Source organism: Clarias gariepinus, chromosome 8 (assembly GCF_024256425.1).
Source record: "Clarias gariepinus isolate MV-2021 ecotype Netherlands chromosome 8, CGAR_prim_01v2, whole genome shotgun sequence".
Lineage (NCBI taxonomy): Eukaryota > Metazoa > Chordata > Actinopteri > Siluriformes > Clariidae > Clarias > Clarias gariepinus.
In genome coordinates this window covers 30765961-30785090 of record NC_071107.1, presented here as the reverse complement: position 1 = coordinate 30785090, position 19130 = coordinate 30765961, and the positions used below count along the sequence as shown (strand labels likewise).

Genomic DNA, 19130 nt, shown 5'->3' with positions numbered 1-19130 from the left:
GTCATTTTTAATATCAGATGCTGGAAATGTGCAAGACCCGGTGGTGAGCGTGTGTTTCATGAACTTGGTCTAAGGATGGGATTTAAAAACTCACACATAGAGCACTCTTCTGGCGTCACCAATCTTTCCTCCATCACCCACTGTTAATGTGTCATAGGCTCTCTCAAGGTCAAACTCCTCAAACGCCAATTTAATGACCTGCAAGACAACAACAGTATTAAAAAAAAAAAAAGTCAATTGTCTGCAAGTTGCAAAAATATGTACAACTAATTATTTGTGCATTTTTTCAACCATGTAAATATGCGGTAGCAGTCGGATGCATAAAATTATGATGCATAGAGGTAATGCTCACATCAAATATCAGAATGGGGGAAAACACGTGGGTTGCTGGAGCCGGATGAACTGGTTTAAGTATTTCAGAGGCTGCTGATCTACTGAGATTTTCACACAAATGCAGAATGGTGCAAACAGCTTAATGTTATTAGAGGGGAATGGTAGAACTGGCTTGAACTAACAGGATGTCTACACTAACAAAAAACAAACTACTCTTTACAACCGTGGTAAGCAGAACAGAAACATCTCTGAGGTTAGGTGTGAACATTAAGTGAAGCTTTTGGCCTATATTCCTATGCATGGATTTTATACATCATCTTGCAGACACTTAATTGACTGAACTCCATGAACGAGCTTGGGACCAGCAAGTCTATGTTTAGAGAATAATTTTGGGTTTAAAAAAAAAAAAAAAGACGTGTGTACGAACAAGGATTTCTAACATCATAATTTTGTTCAAATCAATAGCGAGTCACAAAAGTTCAAGCATATTTGGTGCATGGAAAAGAACAAAGCCTGGAGAAAGACAGGCTACACAAGCATTTTGATGTGCGAGTTAAAAGAAAATTGCATTTTCAGAAAGATCGCTTGAAGGAGGAACACAACGCAGAGAGAGAAAAAAAAAAAAAAAAGCTTAATTAGGACAGGCCCATTATCAGCCTCCTCACATTCTCTCAATTGGGCAATTAAAGAGAAATTGCTCTCATTCATATTGCTTCCTCTTTTATTATTATTTTATTTTTCTTTTCAAATGCCTCTTGTGGACCCCATAACCTTAGCAGGTGGAGCAATGTTCTTGGAAGAAAGACAGAAAGTAGTAGGAGCGGAACCGAAACCATCAACACGCTCCCGCCTCACAAATCATCAGTTCCTATAATATCATTTAAGAGAAAGTTCTGTGTCGCTCAATTTGCTTCGCAATGACTTTGAAAGCAATCTGAGGTGCTTTGAGCAGAACAATAAGTGCACTTCTAATTTTCAAATGCACTCTTATTCTCTATTGCGCCTACAGAAATGTGTCTAATTGATCATACTTTAATCCGAATGGGCAATGATCTCTCACTAAAACTATGATACACACACGATATGTACACGATATTAGTGTTATTTTGTTTCTACCACAAGTAAAAATACAGGCTTGGCGAGAGGTCATGGTGGTTGACGAAGCACCGATTTTTCGATGGGACCGGCTATGAACCTCAGAAGTACTTAATGGGTGATCTGTATAAGATGTCAGCGTGTTTAGGGTGAATTGCTTGGTGGGGCATCAAATGAGAAGTCTAAACCACAGTGCTTTAAATTATCCTGTCAAAAAGTAAAGATGCTTTTTACACAAGACTTGGCCAGAGGTAAAAAAAAAAACGGTCCACATAAACACAATCCTAACGTGACAGAACATCTATGCGATTGTTCCTTCAACTGGCTTAACTACAATGTTTTAGATCACTATTGATCAGTCTGTTTCATAAAAAATCTTGTATGGTCTGACAACTGGATTCATGCATTTCGTTTTCTTTTTTGTTTCTGTTTTAACAGAAGACAGTCTCAAAAATATCATAAAAGTAAATGCTTGTGATTGTTTTGTGTCATGCAATTCTCCCTTCAGAGGAGTGTTTCTATGATTTTGCATTTGCCATTTGGTCAACTTTTTTTTTCCCCAATGTGCACTTTTTGACTGCCCACCTTGACGAAGGACAAAACGAAAGTTTAAAGTTTATGTAAACTTAATATAACGTTCTTCTAATTATCAAATATAATGAATAATAATGTATATTATGTGATTTAATATAAATTACATAATACAAATTATTATAAATTATATTGCAAATAAATAATTATTTACAGAACCATAACTAACTGTTGTATTACAATGAGTGAAAGTAGGTTGGTCTATTCTGGTATTGCATAGTGGTGATACACAGTACTGGAAAGAGGGGAAACGTACATTTAAACTCAGTCATGGCAGAATCTTCAGCAACAAAAAACACATCTGATAATGCTATGGTGGCACAACACATTGTCTCCTTGGTAAAGTTGTCAGGCACTACTGTGTGTGTGGAACGAGGGATTGCACACCCTAGGGTACTAAGGTTCAATTTTATGCAATTTGGGATTTAACCCCGGAACAGGTTAACTGAAAATTCCAAAATGGAAAGTACAAGATTTACAAGACTGTCCACCACATCAATTTTTGCCCACATAGTACAGTAAGAATTTAACTACTTTCACACCTGAATTTAACCATGTTAAAAGCAAATGTAAAAAAAAAAATACGTAGCTATTTAATAGGTCCGATTTCGTTTGTTAGGCATTTTTACTAGTTCTACTAAAGTAAAACATGGTTAAAACCAATAAAAACAGTTAATAAACCATTATAAAAAAAAAAAAACTCATGGTTTGTGTTTGGATGGGCGTGGTGTCAGTCATTTTAAAGAGCCTCACTATCTCTGCCTGAAATCCATAAACACCCAGCGCTGCCATATAATTCACCTGCAAGTAAACAACATCACTCACTTAACGAAAAGAAATACAGTTAAAACAGAATAAACACATTCAGTGCATTTCCATGATAAAGTAATTGATGACTGATTAAAAGAATGAACTTGGTCAGAGACATAGCCATGCTGCTTCAGTTGTGCATTTGTGCAAACCAAGGACTCTTCCAAGATCATAAATCATTAAAGAGGCAGATTTCGTGTGTTTATAGTGCTTTCATGCACAGGGATCTATCTATCTTCTTCTTCTTTTTTTTTTTAACCAAACAATGTGTACATGCTAATATCAGGGCTTAGAGTTCATAATAGTCATTACAAAGAAAAAAAGGACCGTGACTGCACTTGTGCTTATCCTCATAAATCATTATGAACTGAATTAGTGGTATAACTTGGCTTTCAAGAACAATTTCGCTTTATAAGCCTCAAATGCATGTGGTCGTATTCTTTGTTCCGCCCGACTCCTCTGTCTGCTCGTTGCATCTGTCATGCTTTTCCATGCAACACAAGCGGATTAATCTTAGACTCATAATATATAGTAGGAGGAAAAGTTGTTAGAAGAGTTTACCATTTGTCAAGTTATATTCAGCTGGAACTTAATCAGGAGCCCATTCTATTTAGAGACAGGCCCCTGCAAACTGTCTTAAAAAATAAAAAGTTATAAGGTATCCTAGATTGGTAAAAGACAATCGTTATAGTTCATTATTTTTCTCCCTCTTGAGTACTGTATGGATTTTAGGGAGAATCAGGCAAATATTGATGCTCAAAGTGTGGTTTATTACATAATCTGTTTGATATGCTAGTTTAACAACTTGTAATAAGTAGTTTTTTTTTTTTCCACCTCTCAATATCCACATGTTCTGTACATTTCCAGGTATATAGCTTTTTTCACAAATCTACAGTAGGCTACTGTTTTTTTTTTCCCAGAAGTGGGCTTATGTTAAACGCATCGGTGCTTTATAGTATGCACTTAGGAACCGCATGACACCCATACGCACACCTCATGATCTTGTTCTTGTGATGATGTAATGTGCAAACGTATTTACAACAACGAATTAATCAGTTTTTACAGATATTTTCATCCACTGCAGTAGATGCTATTTTTGTGCTGTTTCAACGGCGCTAATTTGCTCTCGTGTAACTGTTTTTTTGTTCATGCACAAGCCATGAGATTTTGCTTTTCTGTTCTCATTTTCTTTTTTAGCTTTACACTAATGTGTGTTATGCTAATCTTGGCGGAGCAGTGCACAAAGCAGTGTAATCTCCCCATAGGATTTTCAAACATGTTTTAGTCCAAAAAAATGGCCTCCTTTAAGACCAACTTGGGCGTAGGATTGTTTAGACTATTCCTGTATTTAACTGGTCAATGACTCAATAAGTTCAAAAGTTTAATCGATACTTATTCAGGGAAAGTTATTTATATTCATAGCAGGCTTGCCCAAGTGCTTAAGTTGATTTTCTGGTCGACCCTTTGAGATAATTAAAATTACCTGTGTGCAGTTCAGGTCTTCCAGATTTGTTGTTCTCTTACTATTTATCATTTTGACCTGGCTACATGATCCAAAAACCTAACTAGACACAACAAACTCAATTAGTTTAGCTGTTACAAATAAGAACAAACAACATCAATTAAACCCCATAAGCCCATAAGCTTTCATGGCACGTATTTTTGCTGCAAACTTCTCTTTCAATTCTTTTAAATACTGTATACACACATAAGAATACTTCTTGGGGATGTATTGTTAAAGCGATTTTTTCAGCTCTTTAAAAAGCATGTTTGCCTGTAATTTGTTCGGGAAAAATCTGCACACATGTAGTGACTTGATGAGCATGCAGTTCCAAGAAGTCTGTTCGTAGCATGAAAATGTGTGTTTGCAGAACTCAGTGGCATAATGTCATTATTCTTCATTTCCCTTCTGCACATGTTCCTGTAAGTGCCTTTCAATCTCTGCATTAGCCTGACACCTATACAACATTTTAATCACTGGCATTTAAAATAACAACAATAATAATAACAATTATAATTATAATCCCCCACGGGAACTTACTTAATGTTTCCCAAACATGTGGAAATGGCTTAGACAGAGGTCAGGACTGTACGGGGGATGTGGCGATAACTTCCAGCCGATTTCCCGTAATGTACAAGTGGTGTTGCTATACGATTGTGTTTACAGTTCACATAGACAGATGCGTCTTAAAAATGTATCTTTAAGGATCAGGATTATTTTTATCCAAGAGAACACACTGCATAGACTGTACTTTCTCTTCTACCATACAAAAGTCAGCATAGCACAGAGCAGATTCAAGATGGGAAAAGCATGTTGTGGTTTTTTTATGCATGCATTTTCACGTTAAAAATAAATAAATGTAAATCACTGGGTTTTTGTAATCTCTGCTGCAAAAACGTGTATTCGGTCCAGAGCTCCTCTGTATTTGTCATCAATACTCACCACTGAGAGGGTCTGCTATGATACCATGATTGCTCATCACTTTCTTTTGACTTCTTGTCATGTTATTGCCAATGTTCCGCTGAAATTATCAGGGTGCTGGACTCGTATTTCTCAAGAAGAAGAGAACTGAACATAGGCTTTTGTAGTGCACTTTACTTAAAGAATGAAGGGATGAGTAAGTCCTGCTCATCCCTGCTTCAGTACTGAACTCAAGAAGTACAACAAACCCCTTAAAAGGGTTACACTTCATCTAAAAAAAAAAAATGGAGAAGAAAAGGATACTAAATACAGTGGTTTCTTGAAATAAAACTTACTGTATTTAGTTTAGGTAAATTCCTCCTCCACGTCCAGCATAAGAGATTAATAATTTCAGGGTTTGTTTTGGGGATACCTCTTATTTATAAATTTAGAACGTCTATCTCCTTTCCCGAAAACTGTTTTCCCAATTTTACCTAAATGCCAAGTTCGAAAGAGGTCCGGAATGCACCTGTTAATTGGTTTTGGTCATAATTAGTAGGGACAGGCCTTAGGCCTCCTCCACACACTCCTGGGAAACTGTCGCCATTGCTTTTCTAATTAGACAGATGGTCGTCCCAAAATTATAGTTTTCCTGATTTTGACAAGATAGCCGTTTCTGCTTACATTTTAGCGCGCTATGAAAAAGTTTTTGAGTTATGTGTATTTATTAGAGAACTATGCTGAACTTCTTTGCTCCCGTAGCCCTAGGCCTTAAAATACAGGGGGACTTTGAGAGTAGACACAAAATCTTCTTCAGTCTCTCTTGCCCCCTCAATTTTATTTGCAAAGTATGTTCGAATCATGTGGGGGGTTCTGAATGCTTTTTTGGGACCCTTTACAAAACTGATTTCCTCAAAGAAAGGCATCCATTTCCCACTTGATTTGTCGGGAAAACTGTCCACATTTTTTGGAACACACACACACCAAACTCCACATGTGAAGCTAAATTAAAGCCTCCTCTCTCAAGTTGTAGCACTAACAGTTTTAGAAATATTTACAGCACATTCATCTGCCCATTCAAATAAATAAAAAAGATTATGCTACCCACCGTTGCTATGGAAACAACTACGCCCTTTCCACCCATACATTCTCTGGACTCACAGACTGTATACGAGCTTATAAAACCATGTGGGGTAAGTTTTCATCATTTTGCACACTGAACCACTACTTCATCATTTCTCTGGTTATTAGTTTTGTTGTTCTTGTTATTCCACCATTATCAGTGAACTAATCTCCTTGGCTCTTTATTTCTCTTTTTATTTATTTTCACAGTTATTTTTAAACTATATAGCGATATTATTCACTAATGTATCAAGCATTACATAACTTTTATGAACCACTGAAGCAATGAACATTAAGATCATTAGTTACTGTATTACTGAGCACCTTTTATGTATTAATAGATGTGACTTAAAAATTTAGTACAGTGATAGCAGCTAAGTGCCTCTTAACAATTTATGATGTCTACAATATTTATTTGCATATTGTATTAATCTTAACTAAGGTCTTAATTTATTTACTACTCTTTACCTATTTGTCATCATTTTGCTAACATTCATGTTCCCAGTCTGTAGCTATCATGCTTCTGCTCTCCTCTTTAAGTACAGTACATGTTGGGATGATTTTTCCCCTTCTTTTTCTTGAACTGTATATATTTAATAATAGGCATATCGTGGTGAATCATTATTTTGTGTTACAATAATATTGTTTTACTATTTAGGCATTTTTACTATTGTATTTATCTTATGTATACTTTATTTTTTTTTACATAGTACTGTATATGACCAGTAACTTGCCAATTACATATCTTAATAACAGAGTTATTGGGTGTGGCCGCCTAGAAAAACCTGTTGGATGTTTGTTATTTCTGGCAAAAAAACAAAAACAAAAAAAAAAACTGGTTATGGCTTCATTTATTATTATTTTTTATTTTAGCTGCACAAATTATTTTTTATTTTTTTTACCCATTTTCTAATCTCGACTCAGTCATCTGTCTGCAGAGATCATACTGGGTCAAAAGCTAGTTTAACTAAAAGCACTATATACTATACAATCAGTCTACATACTGTATGTCGGTATCCTCATACGATGAATGTCAAGCTTTATTGAGTTGTTGGACAGCTGTGTACTGTAGTAAAATGGATTTGCATACATGGCTCGGCCCTAACATTAAAACCACCTGTCTAATATCGTGCCACCCGTAAAAACAGCACTGACACGTTGGGGCATAATACACACATCCTGTGAAGGTGTGCTGTGGTATCTGGCACCTAGAAACAAATTGCAAGTTGGCACTCAATGGATTAGACTTGGTTGCAACACACACACACACACATTACTCCACAATTATTCTCATTTGTTAACATCAAGATGACATCATTTTGGTTGAAAATTCATAAATGCATAAGCAACTTGCTAATATGTTAAGCAACTGATAAAAAGTTATTCACTCTGGCAAAAAACCTCAACAAACACCCTTTGTGATTCTAAAAAAACAATTTGGCTAGTTAAGCCATACAGCACATACACCGAATACTCTGCAATTATTTATTTTATCATTCTTATGCATGTACGAAGTGTGATCAAAGGGATATACTGTAAAGTCGGGTACTGTGAGTGTCTCAAAAGCACACTGCAATTAAAAGAAGGTGGTATGCTTATATCCAAAATGAGAACAAACAGAAAAGCATGACGACCACAGACAATTGTGTCCACAGACAATGCTGCACAATACTTTAGCCCAATCAGTAATATCAAATTCTAAAAAAAACACAAAACAAAAAAAGTGCAGCTTTATCACTAATGCAGTAGATTTAGATATATATATATATTTTTTTAAAGGTGAGCAGGTTCAGTTACGTAAGGTAATTTACGCACAAACATGACTCCCTTTAAATCACTTCAGCATCTGTATCCGAGTGTATACAGAAATTATGTAAGTAATGCAAGTCTAAAATGTACATAAGGAATAGATTTCGATAACTGTCCAAATGATAAGGTCTCTGTGAAGCAATACATTCGTAATGTGTTTACCGACTGATATTGAGGTACAGATAAGGTATGACATTATTCACTCCTGGAGAAAAAAAAAAGTGACAGGTGTAATCTCTGTATAATGGCAGGAGGTATTATTTGTTTTTGCAATACAATACAGGTTGAAGGCTATGCAGATGGGCTCCCGGGTCCATAGCGTCATATTTCTTGCATTATGTCCAAAACAATATCTCTTGGCTTTAACAAGGAAAAATCTCTCTTTTCTCTCCTAATCTCATAACCATTCGTTGAAACAGTTTTAAACAAAATGCTGCAATAATCCAGACTGACCTTCTCAGGAGCCAATGCTGTGATGACCCACACGCAGTGGGCGTTGTTCTCGTACTGGACAGGGTAGTTCGGAGAGGTGATTACACCTTTGGGTCCTCGCAGGTTCGATCCACATGTTCTTGCTGTTGAAATGGTAGAGAGATGAATAAAACAATAAGTAAACATTTAAGCAGACCATTTTTTATTTTGTAGTATATTTAATAAAGTTAAAGTCACTATTTTAAGGGCAAAAGTGTGACCACATTTGTTAAGATATAGAAATAAACCACAAACTCTGAAAACTGAGTACAAGTGAGGAAGCTGAGGTTGAGGAACTTTTCATACAAGATTTCTGTGGCACACTAAATGTAAGAAAAGTGTTCAAGTCAGAATGGGACTTGTCGTTTCATAAGCAGAAGACTTCAAGCACAGCACAGTAATGAGACTCTTAGCTGCGGTAAAACAAACCCTTTAAAGAAGGCCATACTGTCATACAGGACAAGGTGGCTCACGGCACACTGCAGTCATGCCCATGAACATTCAAGGAGGGTATAATGCCTGACCCTCGAAAATCGACGGATAACTTGTCACCAACTAGCGGAAGAGATGCGTCTGTAGATAGGAACTGTACAAACAATCATTCATGAAACATCACTTCCTGACCTCACTCCAAGCCATTTCCAATTGTTGGGGTCATTAAAGGAGTTCCTGGCATGTCAGCATTTCCGCTGTCTCATTAGGCAGGCAGTCTGATGATGGATCCGGCAGGCTGACAAAACTTTCTACCTTGATGGTATCCAAGCACTAATGAAACACCGAGATAAGTGCATTAGTGTAGTGTGAGATTATGTAGAGAAATAAAGGTACTTTTTACTCTCATAACTGTATTCTGTTATTCCGCACAATCAAAAGTCCTGGTTCGACTTGAACACCCTGCATATATACTCAACAAAAAAAGAAACGTCCCTTTTTCAGGACTGTTTATTTCAACAATAATGTTGTAAAAATCCAAATAACTTTACAGATCTTCATTGTAAAGGGTTTAAACAATGTTTTCCGTGCATGTTCAATTAACCATAATCAATTAATTAACATGCACCTGTGGAATGGTCGTTAAGACCTTAACAGCTTACAGAAAGTAGGCATTTAAAGTCACAGTTCTAAAAACGCAGGACACTAAAGAGACTTGTCTACCGACTGTGAAAAACACCCAAAGAAAGATGCCCAGGGTCCCTGCTCATCTGCGTGAACGTGCATTAGGCATGCTGCAGGGAGGCATGAGGACTGCTGATGTGGCTAGGGCAATAAATCGCCATGTCCGCACTGTGAGACGCCTAAGACAGCGCTACAGGGAGACAGGAAGGACAGCTGATCATCCTCGCAGTGGAAGACCACGTGTAACAACACCTGCACAGGATCGGTACATCCGAATATCACACCTGCGTGACAGGTACAGGATGGCCATAACAACTGCCCGAGTCACACCAGGAACACACAATCCCTCCATCAGTGCTCAGACTGTCTGCAATAGGCAGTCCATGAGGAGGAGATGCACTGCAGTACTTCAAGCAGCTGGTGGCCACACCAGATACTGACTGGTACTGACTGATTTTAAGCCACCCTTCATTCAGGGACACATTGTGAAACAGTTTTAGTTTATGTCTTATGGTGTTGACTTTTCTAGTGTTCATAAAAAAATTTACACATTAAGTTTACTGAAAGTAAAAACAGTTAAAAGTCAGAGGACGTTTCTTTTTTGCTGAGTATATATTGGTTTCAGCTCAGTGGCCCATTAACCACGTAGCACTGCCCACTAAGCTTACGGTGAATAGCTAGTCCTCAGGTCTACTGCAACTCCTATTTACAGCAATCATTCAGTGAACAAAACATCAGTTTTATACCCCTTATTAATAAATACGGGATGTCTTGGGTTATTTTAAGTGACGTTTGCCCACCACTGCTGATATATCACAGAGATTCTCTTTCCTCCAGCGATTCTTTTTATACTTCTCTCTCATTCTGTAGAGAGGTATTAACTGCTCTTTGTGTTTAGTCAGGGATTATCTTTGACAACTTAAAAGAACAGCCTGGATTCTTTACTGTCTGATCCTCAGTGGGACAACACCAGGGCTTTGGAAATGTGGAGTGTGAACAGATTAGGTTAGAGATATGCGTTGAGGACATCCTGAACATAATGTGAATATAAAGCTGCATATGGAGGAGGAAAATCTGATTTGCTGATGATTAGTAAGTATAACATTGCGGCATAAAATGATGACAAATATATTTAAATTTTTCATTTTGAGTTGCATTGCCTGCATATTTGCAAACTGTTCTTACACACACGTCTAAAAACAGATCTCTAAAAACAGAATGTTTGCTAATTAAGTGACAGCCATTGAGTTGAACGAGCAGTGGAAAGGAGCTCATTCCTCATTTACAGGTCTGCAGCCTGCTCTATAATTAAGTCTACATAATCTCTTGAGATCATCAGGAATTCAGGGTGAATTATTACAAGATGAGGTAAAGGAGTTTAACTTTCCGTTTTATACGTGCAGTCTGCAAACCTCACCATGGAAAGTTATTAGGTATTATCTTTATAGGGGATCCTTGGTGAAACAGAGGCAAATAAAGTATTATTTGGATCGATCATCACAGAATAACAAAATATAAATTGCACAAATAAACAACATGTGAAAATACATTTCAAATATGATATCTACTGTAGAGGGAAAAAATATAAACTTTTGATTAATATCCTAAGGGAGTCCGTGTCCTCATCAAGACAGAACACTTCAGGTTTCAGCTTAATCCTCATATAGGGTTTTCTTAAATGCATCGTTTATGAACAATGCAATGCAATTCTTTTAATTATATAGTGATACAGTCATTTCCAATGTGGAAAATGATTTTCCCATTTATTTTCCCAATTGTATTTGCTTCACTTCAGAAAAAAAGTAAGCACAATAATAAATTCAGAAATTAATGAAACAAAGAAAAACAGTTATATCACAGATAAAACAGATGTGATGGTATGATGTGATTATGGCTATAGTGGTTAAAAATAAGAGGTGGGTAATTATCAATTATGTAATGAAAGCAATGTGGACCTGTTAAAAAAATTGAATATTTGTTGTTAAAAAAAAAAAGAATTGCAGCTAAAATTATTTGCTAAACAGCAGCATGAAATTAATAAACAGACCTGAAGTCCATTTTTTTTGTTATAAAAACTATAAATTACACCACTACCTGGCCTGAAATTATATAAACAAATATGCACTTTTTTCCAGTTCCAGCATTGTCATTGTGTATTCTTTAAAAAATGTCATACTGTATATCCATCATGTCAAACTTTAAATAATTAACACTAGAAGCGCCGAGCAGCGGTCATTTGACCGCAAGGGGGTAAAAAAAAAAATAATACTTCACACTCGATCAAATTCCAGGACCCTCCTTCCATGACTTTTCCTAGTTCCGAGAGCTTAATCACCCTGTATGCTTACATTTTCAAAATCGCACCAGTAAAAGCCAGTATAACCCTATTTTGCTCTTATTTACGTGAAATCGCTGACAGCTGCGCGGCGGCATGCCGTTTCCTGTCTTTTCCAACCTGCGATTCTCATTTCTCTCAGCAGATGGCGCAAGGAATCGTGCATACTATCTATGTATAGTACTATATACATACTATCTACGTATATTTACATTTACATTTACATTATTTACATTTACATTGTAAATAATGTAAATGTATATTTACATTTACATTTACATTTAGGCATTTGGCAGACGCTCTTATCCAGAGCGACTTACATTTTTTTTTATCTCTTTACACATCTGAGCAGTTGAGGGTTAAGGGCCTTGCTCAAGGGCCCAACAGTGGCAACTTGGTGGTTGTGGGGTTTGAACCTGGGATCTTCCGAACCGTAGTCCAATGCCTTAACCACTGAGCTACCCCTAGCCCCAGTATATGTAACTATCACAGGTTTCATTCCATATACGCAGTTTATTATATATATATATATATATATATATATATATATATATATATATATATATTGTATTAACCACAAAGTGTACATTTTTAGTATTTGTAATGTATATTAATCATGTATTTGAAACAGTAAAAATAGCTGTAACGTACTTAATACTTTAAATATATACTTAGATATACTTGTATATATACTTCCGTGAAATATCGACAATTCGCCATTCATTCTGGCGTTGATAATCAGCGATATTTTATAAGGACATTTAGGGAATTTCGATTTACTTAATTTTATAACGTTTTGAGAAAATTCATTAGTTTGTTCATTCTGTTAGAAGCCTACGTGAAATTATCTCTAAAACAATATTGTTTTACATATTACATATGTAATGACCCCTCCTGAGGATATAAAGCCTCATTATTAAATTTGTATATTTGAATTAGATCTACCACAGCAGATAATAAACTATTATTATTATTATTATTATTATTATATAAACCACGATTATGCCTTCATTCGTTCAGTCGAAATCGGCGGGAACGTGGTTCACTTTGCCGCGGTGTATTATAAACCTGCGGAATGTTTGACTGCTTATGTTCATGTAATAAAAGCGAGGGAAATGTGGAGGTGATGTGTGGCCACTGAATGAGAACTAAATCAAAGATTTCGGTAACTACACTGAGTGTAACATCTGCATAGTGACACTAAACAGCTGAACAATTTCACTTTTCTGTTTACCTCTGAGCAAAAAAAGCTGTATTTTGTGTGTTAATATTTAGAATGTTTATAAAAGTACACGAAGTAGGCGCGCACGCGCACTTACACACACACACACACACACACACCTCCCCTGAGCCCTCGGTCAACATCTAATCACCGTCGATATGCAAATGAGTCAAGACGTAGCCTAACGTTGTGTCGTGTCGGATTTCAGCGGTCACGGAGGGGACTTTGAAGCAGTTTCAGTGTTTTTTCAGTTACAACAAGCACAGCGATGAGTCCACGTTGTTTCACTGGTTATGTCAGAGTGACACTAAACAGCTGAACAACTTCACTTTTCCGTTGTATTTGGTTTGTTTATATTCAGAGTAACACCTTCCAACCACCTCTCATAGTCTATTGTTAGTTTTAATGATTTGGCAGAAACTAATTATCACTACATAAGTACCCCAACACCACTGATCATGAGTTTCAGCTGAAACTAATTCTATACATGCAACAGAAAATGTAGATGCAGATTCCAAATGTATAAAGATGCATGCTATATATATATATATATATATATATATATATATATATATATATATATATATATATATATCGTGTGTGTGTGTGTGTGTGTGTGTGTGTGTGTGTGTGTGTGTGTAATCGAGGCTGGCTCTATTCAGGGGCAAGAGGGGCAGCGCCCCCTCAACTAAATGTCTGCACATGTTAATATATTCCTAAAATTAATATATTACAAGTTGATAAACTAATCTGCGGTAGCAGAGAAATCCGCTGAAAAAGGGACACTACACAATACGGTATTAGATGTCCCTCATGTCTCTGTTCTCGGCTGTGCGTATTCATTCACAGGCTGCAGCGCACGCACGCGCGCACACACACACACACACACCTCCCCTGAAGCAGTTGCAGCGTTTTTCAGTTACAACAAGCACAGCGATGAGTATAAGAATAAAATAAGGTAACAGTTTGATCTGTGTAGTTAGTGCCCTTGTATAGAATAAATAAATAAATAAATAACACATTCCAACCAGCTCTCAATAGAGTGCCATAGTTTTGCAAAAATACTTGCAAACATCAGCATACATTGGAGGGAACTTCTGAGGTGGTCAGTGATTGATGGCACGGTCGTTCGGAGGGGGTTGTGATCACACTTACAGTTCTTTTGTTCTAAGCTGTCGGTCAAATATCTCTCCACTTGAAATGGAAGCATAAAATTGAGGGGCAACATGCAAGGGATTTCAGCATCTCGACGCACAGTATAAGCTGTTTATAAAGAAGACACTGTTTTTTTTTTTCATTTTGTAATCTTTCTCGTGTTTACCTTGTACTGTACAATATATATTCATTTTTAATGAATTGCTGTAAATAAAATACATATGCAGTTGATTTACCAGAAAGGACTTTTTTGTGTGCTAAACTAAACTTCAGGGTCAAGTAATAGCTATATATATATATATATATATATATATATATATATATATATATATATATATATATATATATAAAGATTAAGAAACACACTGGAGCGGAATCTGAACGAAACAATGTTGATAAGTTCAAGCTTAGATTAATATATAAACTGCTTCAAAGTCTTTTCACTCCGTGACCGCTGATATATATATATATATATATATATATATATATATATATATATATATATATATATATATAAAGCGAGAGAGAGAGAGCACCTTTATACATTTGAAATCTGCATCTACATTTTCTGTTGCATGTATAGAATTAGTTTCAGCTGAAACTCATGATCAGGGGTGTTGGGGGTACTTATGTAGTGATAATTAGTTTCTGCCAAATCATTAAAACTAACAATAGACCATGAGAGGTGGTTGGAAGGTGTTACTCTGAATATAAACAAACTAAATACAGCTTTTTTTCTCAGAGGTAAACAGAAAAGTGAAGTTGTTCAGCTGTTTAGTGTCACTATGTTATAACCAGTGAAACAACGTGGACTCATCGCTGTGCTTGTTGTAACTGAAAAAACACTGAAACTGCTTCAAAGTCCCCTCCGTGACCGCTGAAATCCGACACGACACCACGTTAGGCTACGTCTTGACTCATTTGCATATCGACGGTCATTAGCTGTTGACCGAGGGCTCAGGGGAGGTGTGTGTGCGTGTGTGTGTGTATGTGCGCGTGCGCGCCTACTTCGTGTACTTTTATAAACATTCTAAATATTAACACACAAAATACAGCTTTTTTTGCTCAGAGGTAAACGGGAAAGTGAAGGTGTTCAGCTGTTTAGTGTCACTATGCAGATGTTACACTCAGTGTAGTTACCGAAATCTTTGATTTAGTTCGCATTCAGTGGCCACACATCACCTCCACATTTCCCTCTCTTTTATTACATGAACATAAGCAGTCCCGCCGATTAGGCTCCTGGTTCGTTGCCTAGCAACACCGAACGAAACGAGGCATAATCGTGGTGTTTGCTTCGGTTATGACATAGCATAGTTTATTATCTGCTGTGGTAGATCTGTAGATCAAATTTAATATTGTTTTAGCGATAATTTCACGGAAGCGAGTTCTAAATCGCTGCTCCGAGACGTTCAGAAGCTTCAAATAGAATGAACAAATTAATAACATTTTCTCCATACGATATAAAATTAAGTAGAGCTTTTCTTTTTGTTATAGTATGAAGCCCCTAGATGGACAAAGGAGGAGAAAAAACGGCAGAAAAAAGTCATGCCAAAAACTTTGGGTTATAATGCAAAAAATGACTTGTTTTTTTCTGCCGTTTTCCCCCTCTTCCTTTGTTCCTTAGACACTCTGTAGTAGGTTTTCTCAGTTGAATATGTAAAAAAGATACCGCTGATTATCAATGCGGGAATGAATGGCGCATTGTATAAGTGCAAGTTGATCTTGGAGCTAAACTATTTGCTTTGGGTGAAAGCGCCATCTAGCGATCATTGTGTGTCAGCAGCAGCTTCCCATTTAAAACAATAGGCGGTCAAATGACCGCTGAATGGCGTTTTTAGTAGGTGACACTGGCGCGGCGCCTTTTAGTGTTAACTGGCTGACACAAGAAGCGATGTGTTTGGTCACAGTAAACAGCCAAGGTTCCGTGAATGCTGATTAAGCAGCACAACATAGAAAACACTACAGTTTGGTCTGACAAAACAATATGAATTACCTGTGCTGTTGAGAGTATATAACTTTAGCAAATGTTAGTCAGACGTGAGTAAACAGGTGTCAAAGGTGAGTAAACGCTAGTCAGAGGGGGGTAAGCGCTAGTCAGAGGGGGATAAACGCTAGTCAGAGGGGGGTAGACGGTAGTCAGAGGGGGGTAAACGCTAGTCAGAGGGAGGTAAACGAAGAAGTGGGTAAACGCTAGTCAGAGGGGGTAGACGCTAGTCAGAGGGGGTAAATAGTAGTCAGAGGTGGGTAAACGCTAGTCAGAGGGGGGTAAACGCTAGTCAAAGGGGGGTAAACGCTAGTCAGAGTGGGGTAAACGCTAGTCAGAGTGGGGTAAACGCTAGTCAGAGGGGAGTAAACGCTAGTCAAAGGGGGGGAAAATGGTAGTCAGAGGTTGGTGAACGCTAGTCAGAGGGGGTAAATGGTAGCCAGAAGGGGGTAAATGGTAGTCATAGGTTGGTAAACGCTAGTCAGAGGTGATTAAATGATAGACAGGTGGGGAAACGCTAGACAAAGGCGGGTAAACATTAGTGAGTAAATGCTAGACAGAGATGGGAAAACACTAGTTAGAAGTAGGCAACGGCTAGTCAAATATGTAAACGCTAGACAGAGGTAGGTAAATGATATTACAGAAATTTACAGTAGGTGTGTAAACACAGTTTACATGCATTTAGCCTCCATTTCAGTCCTGCATATACTTACAAATAACTTATACTTTTGACTGTGGAACTGAGTCGGGCTTATGCCCAACCAAACTTCTATAATAATTTACCTTTACAGAGCACCTACAACGCCTCATGATTTTCTGATTTTCTATGAACTGTCAAGACTTTCTTTTAACTGATACCTTTTTTACTTGACAAGACAATGAAGGTTTTTTTTTTTTTTTTTTACCTGTCAGCTCACCTGTTAACAGCGACCTGGATATCCCACTTTTGGATATCGTTTATGAAGGTCCCTCTTTTATCCTTCATTTAAATCAAGTGAGAAAGGTTTTCATCAATCTAAGCATAGATTGTAAAAAATAATAAAAAAGAAATAAGCACTTAGCAAACAAGGCCAAATCGATTCATCCTCCTTATTTATCTGCACTATGTTGGTGGTGAAAATAAAGTGTTCCACGTAGTTCACTACATGTCAAATTTAAATCCAGTGAGCCAGGTTGCTTAGGCAGCGCTTAAGCAGATGTCCTTCGTCACCACATGATTATGAGGGCAAACGGGATGTTGAAAGGTTGTTTAAAGCTGGACTGTAGGGGTTCTTAACAGTGGCAGCCCAGGAAGGATTGTTTTTTTTTGGTTTGTTTTTTTTATGATGATGCATTAAAAAACAAGGCACACACCACCTCACTTTCTTGAGACATTGTATAGGAATCAAATTCGGGAGTGTGGAAATGCCCCCTTATGATAATCGAGACAGAAAAAGAGGAAAAATACAAATGGACAGAGACTGTTACAGAATTTTTTTTCTTACTGCCACACTCTACCAAATGCAAGTCCAACAAACAAATTAGAGATGGGACAATAGATGCTTTTAGTGAAGCTGTACCAAGCACAAAGTATTAGGCAGTTAATTGCTGATGCAATGTCCAATCAAATCAGCTTCTGACAGTAGCAACTGGCAGTGTAATTGATCAATCACTAGATTTCACTTATAGATTTTATGTCAGGGTTTTTTAAATAGAAGTATTGCCAGGATGACGTTCTTTATAACAAACTTTTCTACTTTACATGTCTGCAGGGAAGAGATTGCATACTAGAACTTGGAATCACTGATTGCTGCTGAGCTACCAGCTTGTCCACATGGTGCACTTAAGAAGTGGTTCTTCCATAAATCGGATTATATCATACACAGATTTTACATTATGCACATTTATTGCACCAATTTATTTCATTCTTAACAGTGTGGCCTAAAAAAAGTGTTGAAGCTGCTGAAGAAATTTAATTTGCATCCTCTGTGGCCATTAATTCTAAGCTCATTCTATCATGGTACTCTAGGAAGCGCTATTAAGGGTCTTTCCTAGCAGCTGTCATCAGAATGCAAGATGTCTCATCGCGGTGAATAATGGGACAGAGTACACGAATGAACAATACGAATTCATACTCATAAAATATCTGACCACTTGGTCCACATCTGAGGTTGATTTCTGGACCTTGTTATATCTCTTGCACTGATGTTGTGGCACTATGTGTGATTTTTTTAAATGTTAAATATTTATTTGTCTATTCGCAGGAAGGGGTGTGAAGGCAAGATATTATGACTGTCTTCCTAATATGCTGCTGGTCCGACTTGTACTCCAAAAAAAAGCGCAGAGACATGGATTGTAAGGTTCTCAACATTTCTGGTGTTGACGGGAATTAAGACATTTGCAGCATACTGTATTGAATCGTGCACATTGCAAGATGGGCCGACCAAGGCTTGAATTTCTTGTTTTGGCGCATCGCACAGGTGCTCAGTCAAGTTGTGTTTTGGAAAATTTGGAGACCAGGGCAAAGTTCTCAGTGATCCATTCCTGAACAATGTCTAGTTTAGCAGAGTGCATTATGCTTTCAAAAAAGGCCACTGCTCTCCAGACATACCATTACCATTAAGGGGTTTACCTGGATGGCAGGAATGTTCAGGTAGGCGTCACATTTCAAATAGATGTCCACATGAGTGCCTGCACCCAGGGTCTT

At 37.2% G+C, this 19130-nt stretch overlaps 1 protein-coding gene across 2 annotated transcripts in view; it reads right to left on the bottom strand.

The window, feature by feature from the left end:
• LOC128528790 (CUB and sushi domain-containing protein 1-like) overlaps nt 1-19130 on the bottom strand; it is a 401372-nt gene that overhangs the window by 133071 nt on the left and 249171 nt on the right. For both annotated transcript variants that reach the window (XM_053501914.1, XM_053501915.1), the window contains exons 10-11: nt 8615-8736; nt 95-198 (exon numbers count right to left, since the gene is read on the bottom strand). In XM_053501914.1, the coding sequence (XP_053357889.1) occupies nt 95-198; nt 8615-8736 (226 nt within the window). The remainder of the gene's footprint in view (nt 1-94; nt 199-8614; nt 8737-19130) is intronic.